This window comes from Sapajus apella, unplaced genomic scaffold (genome assembly GCF_009761245.1).
Source record: "Sapajus apella isolate SASKATOON/1434 unplaced genomic scaffold, GSC_monkey_1.0 scaffold110, whole genome shotgun sequence".
NCBI lineage: Eukaryota > Metazoa > Chordata > Mammalia > Primates > Cebidae > Sapajus > Sapajus apella.
The window spans coordinates 5,162,336-5,173,042 of NW_022437050.1; the positions used below are offsets into that span (position 1 = coordinate 5,162,336).

General features: G+C 49.9%; 1 protein-coding gene across 1 annotated transcript in view; it reads left to right on the forward strand.

Annotated features, from left to right (window-relative positions):
- The window catches only part of FOXK1 (forkhead box K1), a 90,635-nt gene that overhangs the window by 50,875 nt on the left and 29,053 nt on the right, over positions 1-10,707 (forward strand). Inside the window, exon 2 of the mRNA XM_032259590.1 lies at positions 7,310-7,495. Within this exon, the coding sequence (XP_032115481.1) occupies positions 7,310-7,495 (186 nt within the window). The remainder of the gene's footprint in view (positions 1-7,309; positions 7,496-10,707) is intronic.

Consider the following 10,707-nt stretch of genomic DNA (forward strand, 5'->3'; position numbering starts at 1 on the left):
ACCATGCCCAGCCAGCAATGGCTTTTAAAGCTTCCTGATGAACAATCTGAGCTGCTATTCACTGAATTTTTGCCCTGTGGTAGACACGCATGGCTTTCTGTTGGAGAACATAGGGTCTGGCTCTCCTGCTGCCCATCCTCATCCGAGAGCCGTCGGTCCAGACCACACACCCTCTTTGCACGTGTGCGCCTTTTTCCCATGGCACAGAATTTCTTTATCTTTCACTTGCCCAGCATTCTCTGTACCTATTGAGAACTGATGTGCGGACGCTGACACAACTCTAGAACCCCGCTCAGCAGTCGGGTCACATGACATTCTTGTGCTTGAGTTGTCCTGGGGACTTTCTCCCGAGAGCCCTGGCTCTCTCCTGCGCAGCGTCAGCCTCCTGCACAGCTCCTGTTCTGGGGCTTTTCATCCTCTTCCTGGATTCTTTCAGTGAGGATGTAGTTTTGATTTTGCAACAAATGTCAAAATGACAAGGGCAAAGTTTGTTTCTTTTACACATGACAGTCTTTTTTAAAAAAAAAATTTTTTTTTAATTTCAAGCTGGGCTTTTGCTATGTTGCCCAGGCTGGTTTCAGACTCCTGGGCTCAAGCAGTCCTCCCACCTCCACTCCCAGTGTGCTGGGATTACAGGCGTGAGCCACCATGCCTGGCCACACTTGACCATCTTAATGTCAGCTATGACCTGGCGGCACCAGGCTTTTTCTATTACATTGCTCTGCCATGCATTGACCCTTTATGGCCCATTGTGGCTGCTTGGCTCCTGCCATCATGGCCACATCGGGCCATTGGGAAGAGGAGGGAGTAAAGAAGGCCCTTGGTTCGTCATATGGACATGATCCATTTGTATCCCATCGACCAGCTTATAGTCTCATGGTTGCAGGAGGGGCAGAGAAACATGGTCTTCATTGGATGGGCATTTATCTGTCTCCGTGTTTGCTGTAGAAGCAGGAGAGGAGGTGCCCTGGGAACCACAGTCTCAGCCACAGTCCAGGAAGCTGCCCAGCACCCACCCAGGAAAACCAGCCTGGCGTCTTCTGGTCCTTGAGCTTGGGTCTGCTGTGTCTCTCACAGGAGTGGTGGCTGCTCTGAGGCCCCTGAAGCTGCAGGCTGGGTGGGACGGTGGGAGCCTTTCCATGGTGTTTACTCCGGCTGGCTCCCTCTCTCTGGCCGTCACAGCCAGCCCCATGGGACTATGGAAGCCACAGGAGCCTCCCAGCATGCGCCAACCCTGGATTTCCCCCAGAGCTCCTCACAGTGGCAGGTGCTGGCCACAAGGGTCTGTCCTCCAGGGGCCGCGGGTGAAGCTTCACCTGGTACAGGGAAGGCCATCAGACTTCCAGCTCATCGCCCGTGTTTTCAGCTCCTAACCACCAAAGCGATGCCTGCGTTTTAACCTTAGTGACCGTGCCGTCCAGCTCTAGGAGACACCTGCCCCCACCACAGTTGGGAGACAGCAGATGCATTCACGGATTCCTGAGAAGGAGCGGCCTGTGTGGGGTGACGCTAACTCAAGCTGTAGGCCTCCCGGACAGAGCCTCTGAAATTCCTGTTTTCTTCATCCTTCCAGGGAGAGGTTTTCACGTCTCATCCAGCCTTCCTTTTGAAGTTTTCTGAGTCACTTTAAACTGTTTGAGGCTTCCCTTTTCCCCTGGACGTGGCTTCCTGTGATCCTGGCCCGGGTGGGTGGCGCCCACTCTAACCTTGGGAGGATGAGGTGATGCTGTGTGGCTCACACTGTGCCTGATCATCTGCTGCCTCTGCACCCCTCAAAATCCTTTGCCTCGGTCCCTGTCTTCCTTGTTAGCGACATTCCCCAAGTGTCTGTTCCTGTGGCAGAGGAGGTGCCCCCACTCCCTGCTGCCTAATTGTGTGTGGGCATCAGTGCACAGGGCTCCCTCCCTGGGGCTTCACGGGGGCCCTAGGAAGGCTGGGCCTCAGGCTTTTCTCCTGGGCCATTGTCTGCTGACAGTTGGGCTCAGCTCTGGAAGTTTGCGGGGTGCTCCTCCGGTCCTCCTACAGAATTTCAGGTTGCAAGGCTATTTTTGGCGTGGGATGTCATTCTCTGCTGCTTCTGTGTCAGGTGCCCTTGTCCAGGCCTCGTGGTTCATCCCCTCCAGAAAGTAAACCCGTGTTTCTGCTGGGAGGGACAGGGCGGGGGGGGACAGCCGTGGACAGGAGAAATCTGTTGCATTCATCTTAAAAATTGCCTCCGGAAGCTTTCACGGGTCCTTCCTTCCCTCTGATTATTTCTCTGTGTCTAAAATGACAGCAATTGTATTTGTATTTATATCATCGAGAATTACGTGAGCTATTTTTGTTTTCCTGACAGCTTTCTGGTTGGCCGGGCAGGTGGTGGGATTCGTGGCCTAAGGAGGGGATGGGAATGAAGGCATGTGACACGTCCCAAGTCACTTGAGCTCATCACTGGTGGAGCAGTGGCCAGTGCCAGCTCACTGTGCAGAGGACTTTGTGGTCTGAGGCTGAGCCAGGCAGTCTCATCTCCAACCAAGTCACCAGATTGGCCCTACTTCCAGGAGCCGTCGGCTTCCGGGTGGAAATGGGAAAAACCCAAGGCTGGAATCGAAGCTCAGTGTGGGAGCTTTTGGGCAAGAATTCTCCCCAAAAACAGCTTGCCTGAGATAGAATGCACATACCCAAACTAACCCTTTGGATTGTTCCAGTCCGTAATTTTCGGTGCATTCACTGAGTCGTGTAGCCACCAGCACAGGCAAGCTCAGAACGTTGTCATGGCTCCAGAAAGAAGCCCTGCACCACTCGGTCATTTTCCATTCCCCCTTCCTGTCCCACCTGCCACTCCAGCCCTAGGCAACCACTAATCGCCTTTCCGTCTAAGTCGGGCAAGAATGTTCTAGAGAGATTTCCTCCAAAGATGGGCACTTGCCTGTACAAGAACCTGCCCCCCAGTGGATGGAGATTTCTACCCTGTGGACCCACTTGACCTTAGCAGAAGCTCCCCCAGGAAAGACCGGCAGTGTGTGTGGCTGGGGTTAAATCACCGTGCAGCAGCTTCACGGTGCAAAATGTGCTCATTGAAACGCCAGCTAGAACCCTGCACCTCCATGAGATACTACAGGGAGAGATGTAACTGGCAAACTCTGTGAGCACACTGGGGAAACATCTATTCAAAATCAACCCCAGGCACGGTGGCTCACACCTGTAATCCAGCACTTTAGGAGGCCAAAGCAGGTGGATCACTTGAGGTCAGGAGTTCGAGACCAGCCTGGCCAACATGGTGAAACCCCGTCTCTACTAAAAATACAAAAATTAGCTGGGTGTGGTGGCTCGTGCCTGTAAACCCAGCTACTCAAGAGGCTGAGGCAGGAGAATCTCTTGAACCCAGGAGACCAAGGTTGCAGTGAGCTGAGATCGTGCCACTGCACTTCAGCCTAAGTGACAGAACAAGACTCCATCTCAAAAAATAAATAAAATCAAGTAGCATGCTTCATGGCATTTTCTCCTCTTCCTAGAAATGAGGCTGCCTGCCTCAGGACAGTCACTGTTACAGCAAATACTATGAAAATCTTTATTGTTAAACCTTAACTGGAAAACTATTACAGTAGGAAATTGTCCTAATGTCTTCTATAGATGGTATTAGATCCCTGCCTGTCTTACAAAACGTCGTTTTGTTTTACTGAAAACTCAATATATATGTAAATATCTAGAATTAGTTCTGGGTTTTATTTTTTTTTTGGGGGGGAGGGGTTGTTTTTTAGACAGTCTTGCTCTGTTGCCCAGGCTAGAGTGCAAGTGGCACGTTCTTGGCTCACTAGCATGGCCGCCTCCCAAGTTCAAGTGATTCTCCTGCCTTAGCATCCCAAGCAGCTGGGATTACATGTGTGTGCCACCATGCCCAATGAATTTTTTGTATTTTTAGTAGAGAGGGGGTTTCACCATTTTGGCCAGGCTGGTCTCGAACTCCTGACCTCAGGTGATCTGCCCACATCAGTCTCCTAAAGTGCTAGGATTACTGGCGTGAGCCACCGAGCCCAGCCTAGAATCAGTTTTTTGAATTGGAAAGCAACTTAGAAATGGTCTCTTCTGTTCCAGCCATTGTGTTTTGTTCATAAAGATCACAGAAGCAGAGAGGTTAGGTCAAGTGGTTCTAAACCAGCTTTCTCTTTTGGTGGCATTCACCTTTGTTGCAGATCCCCACACCTTATGGCTCTCCTTGCTGCCACGATTCGCTCTTTGAAGGGGAGAAGTCAAGCGTTGAGGCAGATAGGCTCTGGCTTCTCCCTGTCCAGAGGGAGACCATGCTTCTCTTCCGTGCGCACATGTGCGCCTGTGTGTTGCGTATGCGCACGTGCGTAGGCAGATGTCTTACCGATAAGCACCTCTTAATGTCTTCATATCCGAACCCCGGTCTCCGAGGTCCCCATCTTCTTGTGACCCCAGTCATGAGCCGGAAGCCACATCTTCTTTCTACTTGGCCTTGACAGTTCCAGCATGATACAATCCCGTATTAACATAGGGGCTTTCACCACACAGAAAGTCCGAGGTCTCAACTGTGCCCTTCTGACAAACGGGAAAACGTGGTTTGTTTCATTCATTTGCAGTGGTTGAGGGAATTGGAGAAAAGAGACAAACAGCAAGGGCCATAGAAACTGTCTTTAAACATTTGTCCTCATGACTGCCACCGTGTCCAGCGCTGGTAGAACAGTGTGTTATGCGTGTGTACGTGCACAGATACTCACGCATGCACGCTGTGTTCATTCAGCACCATCCTTCACAGGTCGAACCCACCTTAGCTCCCCTGTCTGGACCCTCAGCCAGATGCTGGCCCCAAACCTCTTTCCTTGCTTCTCTAGGTCAGGGACCGCTGGCCCATCCTCAGATAGCAGCTTGGGTGGACATCGGCTCTGGGACCCACCCACAAAAGCTGACAGCCTCCAGCACTGAAGAGCCTTTAGGCTTCATAAAGCATCTTAGAAAATAGGTGATGTGGCCAGGCGCAGGAATTACGCCTGTAATTCCAGCACTTTGGGAGGCCACGGCGGGTGGGTCATCTGAGGTCAGGAGTTCGAGACCAGCCTGGCCAGCATGGTGAATCCCTTTCTCTACTAAAAATACAAAAATTAGCCAGGGGTGGTGGTGCATGCCTGTAATCCCAGCTACTCGAGAGGCTGAGACAGGATAATCACTTGAACCCAGGAGGCAGAGGTTGCAGTGAGCTGAAATTGCACCATTGTGCTCTAGCCTGGGTGACAGAAGGAGACTCCATCTCAAAAAAAAAAAAAAAAAAAAAAAAAAAAAAAAAGGGTGATGCACCTTTCCAGTCAAAATACAGATGCAGGAAATTTCCATCAGGCTGAAAACTGAAGAAAGTTGTAAAGGACATCATCACACATTCCTCTCAACGTGACTGAAGAGGACAAAATTGCGGAGTATTTTCAAATAGCCGTGGGCTGCCCTTTAAGCAGAACGTCGGGGGTGAGGTGGCTACCCACGACTGACCACCCAACGTCCACTTGCTGGGCAAGCCTCCCAGACAGCTTCTCATCCCGAAACAGTCTCAGAGTGTCCCTTTTGTGTTGGAAATAGAAACCTGGTGCCCACAGGCCCGACAGCACCTGGCGCTGAACGATGCAGCCTGGCCTCCTCTGCCCAGTATCTCGAGGACAATCAGGACTGGCCCAGTTGAGCCAGTTTAAGTGCCTGATTTTCTCTCTCCGATGTGGGCAGCCTGGCTAGCAGAGCTATGGGAGGAGCAGCACATTTGTAATGCTGAGTCACTTCCTTTGAAGCGGGTCTCTGGGAAGAAGACGCAAGGGGACCCCCTGCCGACAGCCAGAGGCACCCTTCATCACACTCTGACCTGTTCCTCCATTCTGCTTTTCAAAAACGCTTTCACAAAGAGCAAAGGGGCTTTCAAACAAAGGAGGGTGTTTGCACATGTCTGTGCAGGATTTTAGATAGATTTCCTCTTTCAACACTGCTTCAGATTTAAAAACAGTCAGGCAGAGACCCAGCAGCCTGGTGCTTGGAGGCTTCATCCAGGTTCCCCTACAAGAAACTTCAACATCTCTCAAGTGTCGAGTCCCTTGGCCTGTTCTGAATGCCTTCTGGAACTCTGAAAAGTGCATTGTCACGGGTGGCTTCTATACATTCTTTCTTCCCCTCTCCCATGCTTTTAAATGAGAGCCTTTTCCAAACAGCTGTGCAGGCGGCCAGCATTGCTTATCTCTGTGTGGGCAGGCTGCTGCTTTACGTTGTTGTTTTTGTTTTGTTTTGAACTGAGCCCAGCAGTGAGCAACTTGATAGTTGCTGCCTCAACAGTTTAGAAATTGAAAGGTGAGCTGGATAAGTAACGCACAGCTTTGTAAAAGGTGGCAGTTTCCTCAAGCCAGATGAACCTTGGATACCGTTCACAGCACACCGGTGTTGACGCTGGTGCTTGCGGCTGGCTTTGTTTGCACTTGGTCATCTCCCATGGAAAAACCGAGGCTTAGGGTTTTAAGCCCAGAACTGATTGTGAAGCCGGCCCATTAAGCACTGGGTGGATAACGCACACTCTGCCGGCTTGTGCGGGGGTGGAATTGCTCTGTCAGATCTTCTAGGCAGCGGCAGGGAATCATCTTGAAAATCTCTGTTTAGGTGGCTGCCATGCCATTTCAGCCTCCCAGTGTGTTCTTTCAGAGGGACCCCACCTGGGTGCCACAGCAGTTGCCCTGGGAGATAGGAAGTAGTCCTGACTGTCTGGAGCCTCAGTGGGAGTTGGCAGCATTAGAGGCGCTTGGTGGGGATATTTATATCTCTTCTGTTCTCACGAACGGTAGAAAGACAACTGACAGCCGGGTGCGGTGGCTCATGCCTGTAATCCCAGCACTTTGAGAGGCCAAGGCGGGCAGATCACTTGAGGCCAGGAGTTCAAGACTAGCCTAGCCAACATGGTGAAACCTTATCTCTACTAAAAATACAAAAATTAGCTGGGCGTGGTGGCAGGTGCCTGTAATCCCAGCTACTCAGGAGGCTGAGACAGGAGAATCACTTGAACCCAGGAGGCGGAGGTTGCAGTGAGCCAAGATTGTGCCACACTGCACTCCAGCCCGGGCGACAGAGCGAGACTCCCTTTCAAAAAATAAAATAAGAAAGACAACTGATGTCCAAATAAGCCTAAGTCTCAGCTCCTGCATGTCCTAACAAAAGCAATGAAACTGCTCTCTGGGGCCCAGGTTTGAGAGTTGAGGTCTGGTCACTTAGACCCACAGACACGCACCTTCCCTGGGTGTTAGCATCCTCTCGAGTGTCCTGCACCTCACACCTGCTCCTCCTCCCATTCCAGGTGTACCTTCCGGTTTCCCAGCACGGCCATCAAGATCCAGTTCACATCGCTCTACCACAAAGAAGAGGCCCCGGCCTCCCCACTCCGGCCGCTCTACCCACAGATCTCCCCGCTGAAGATCCACATCCCGGAGCCGGACCTCCGGAGCATGGTCAGCCCCATCCCCTCCCCAACTGGCACCATCAGGTGAGCAGCCCCCCAGCCTGCCCTCGGCCCCCAGGAGAGAGGGAGATAACGCGGGTGTGCCTGGTGCACATGACACTGGGTTCTGTATCTCTCAGGAGAATTGACATGCATGGAAATACAGCTAGTGCTCGACTTACGACCACGATTGATTCCGACAGACCAGTCGTAACACGATTTGGTCGTAAGTTGAGTAGGCTATATGTACAGTACTGTGAAATGATGTTATAAAAATCTTTAAGTCATATTTTATCATAATTTTCTTTCATTATTGTTATATCATAATTTTCTTTGTTCATTTTATGCCACTTGTATCATCTCTACACCATTTTGTTTCTTATTTTTACATTCGTCAGGTTCAAGTAAAACACTGCATTACCAGTACAACTGGTTTAATATTTGCAAAACATACAAAATTACAAAATACAGGTGCATACAAAAATACAAAATACAGGTGTAAAAAATACCACAGGAAACATTTTCCCAATTGCAAAACATATCGAAATATATAAACATGTACGAAACATTTTATTGGCCGTTTTCGAATTTGATCTTCCATCTAAATATATAGCAATTTCTCCATTTCGTGGATGGGCCCGCCTCATTGCTTTGTTATAACTGTTGATTGCATGGGTGCAGAAACATTCACAGCTTCACGAATTCTTTCTTTATCTTTCAAAATCATCGACACAGTCGAGTGTGATAACTTCGTATCACGTGCAATCACATTCACTTTCTTTCCTCCTTCGTACTGCTTAATTACCTTCATTTTCATGTCGAGATCGATGGCCTTTCTTTCCTTCTTGGCAGGCTGAGGCGTAGACAAAGACAATTTCCTCTTGGTAGACATCTTGTGAGGGGGTTGACGAAAAATATCCAAGACACAAAACACAAATTACTGTACCGAGTCTGGGATAACAGTTGAAATGGTGCACGCAGAGATGGTAGTGCTGCTGGAAGCTGGTTCGCAATGTCGTACGCCCAGCTGGACAACGTTTGCGCTGCCAGACGCGGAGCAGTCGTGGCTAGCGATTGTGGTCGTAAAGTCGAATGGTCGTTAAGTTGCATAGGTCGTAAGTTGATCAATACCTGTATGGAAAGGTTTGTGTGTGCATCTGGTACCTGGCTGAAATTTCTGTGAATTCTCTTGTAAAGGGAAGAGTCACTGCCTCATCACCACTTTTCCCATTGGAAGTTTTACATATTAGGGCTTATTAATGCAAGCACAGGTGTTTTTGGTTTTTTTTTTAATACATTGAAAATAAAATGGTTTTTGTTTTGTTTTGTTTTGTTTTGTTTTTTCGAGACTGAGTTTCACTCTGTCATCCAGGCCGGAGTTCAGTGGCACGATCTTGGCTCACTGCAACCTCCACCTTGTAGGTTCAAGCGATTCTCCTGCCCAAGCGATTCTCCTGCCTCAGCCTCCCCAAATAGTGGGATGACAGGCGCCTGCCACCACACCCGGCTAACTTTTGTGTTTTTAGTAGAGATGGGTCTGTTGGCCAGGCTGGTCTTGAACTCCTGACCGCAAGTGATCCACCCACCTTAGCCTCCCAAAGTGCTGGGATGACAGACGTGAGCCAGTGGGCCCAGCTGAAAATGTTTTAAAGTAATATTTGTCCACCAGGATTTGGTGAACTTTATTTCTTTATTTGTGAAAATTCTCTACAACCTTTTAGAAATTAATCTAGATTTTGGAGAAAGTCCTCAAACTTTCTCATCTCTGGTGTGTTAGACAATGATAAACCCTGGGGGTGGGAGGGAGGCATTTCAGGGTAAAAAGTATGAACAGAGCTCTGTGTAGAGAGTGCCGGTGAGCCTTGGATTGAGTCACGCGCAAACCTCTGGCAGTAGCCCGGATGTGTGGCACATGGTGCTAGCCCAGGTCCGGTCATACAAGGATGCAAAAGCAGACGTGTGCTTGAGGCTGGAGGGTCATACATTATTTAATGATTTACCTCTTCATCGCATCGCGGACATTTCTTTCTTTTTCTTTTTCTTTTTTTTTTTCTTTGATACGGAGTCTCTGTCGCCCAGGCTGGAGTGTAGTGGTGCGATCTCGGCTCACTGCATCCTCCGCCTCCTGGGTTCAAGCGATTCTCCTGTATCAGCCTCCTGAGTAGCTAGGACTACAGGCACATGCCACCATGCCCAGCTAACGTTTGTATTTTTAGTAGAGATGAGGTTTCACCATGTTGGTGAGGCTGATCTAGAACTCCTGACCTTGTGATCTGCCCACCTCGGCCTCCCAAAGTACTGGGTTTGCAGCGTGAGCCACCACACCCGGCCTTATCTCGGACATTTCTAAACGCGGCTGGCTTTTCTCGCTCCCAGCTGCACATCGGTGGCCCTGAAGATGTGTGGCCATGCGTGGTTTGGTGCCAGAGCTATGGTTTCTCTGCAGCACCAGCAGTTTCCACATTGCTTGTGCATCACCAGCAAAGGTCGGCCCAGTGGAAAAAGCAGATCGCATCTTAACGGTTGTTGTGAATATGATGTTGACCTCACGTATACCCTGAAAAGGGCTCAGGGCCCTTGGGGACATCTGTGAATAACATTCTGGGCACACCGGTCTGTTAGAGGGAATACCATGGCATTCCCAGTCCAATCACGTCACTCTGCCAAGCCCTGGCTACACCTTTTCTTTCTTTTTTTCCTCTTGCAACTGTAGGAGAAGAGAGGACTTTTGTTTATTTTGCAGACAGTGTTCTCACTCTGTCACCAAGGCTGGAGTACAGTGGCACAGTCATAGCTCACTGCAGCCTCCAACTCCTGGGCTCAAGTGATCCCCCCACCCCAGCCTCCCAAGTAGCTGGGACCACAGGCATGCACCACCACACCCAGCTAATTTTCTTATCTTTTGTAGAGACGGGGTCTTGCTATGTTGCCCAGGTTGGTCTGGAACTCCTGGGCTCAAGAGATCCTCCCTCTTCCACCTCCCAAAGTTCTGGGGTTACAGGCATGAGCCAACACACCTGGCCCATACGTGGCCTGCACCTTTTCAGAGTCCAAGTTAGAATTACCCACTGACTTATCTTGGAACACAGCCATTGGGGGACGACACCTCTACCCAGCTTTGCTGACAACTTACCAGTGGTTTCCTACAAGTTACAAGTTGCGAGTCATTTCCATTTGAGTTGCTTGGAGTTGGCCTCCTCTTTTCCAGAGGCAGTGAGTAGGAGAGTCTGTCATTGCAAGAGAAGTTCAGGGACAGA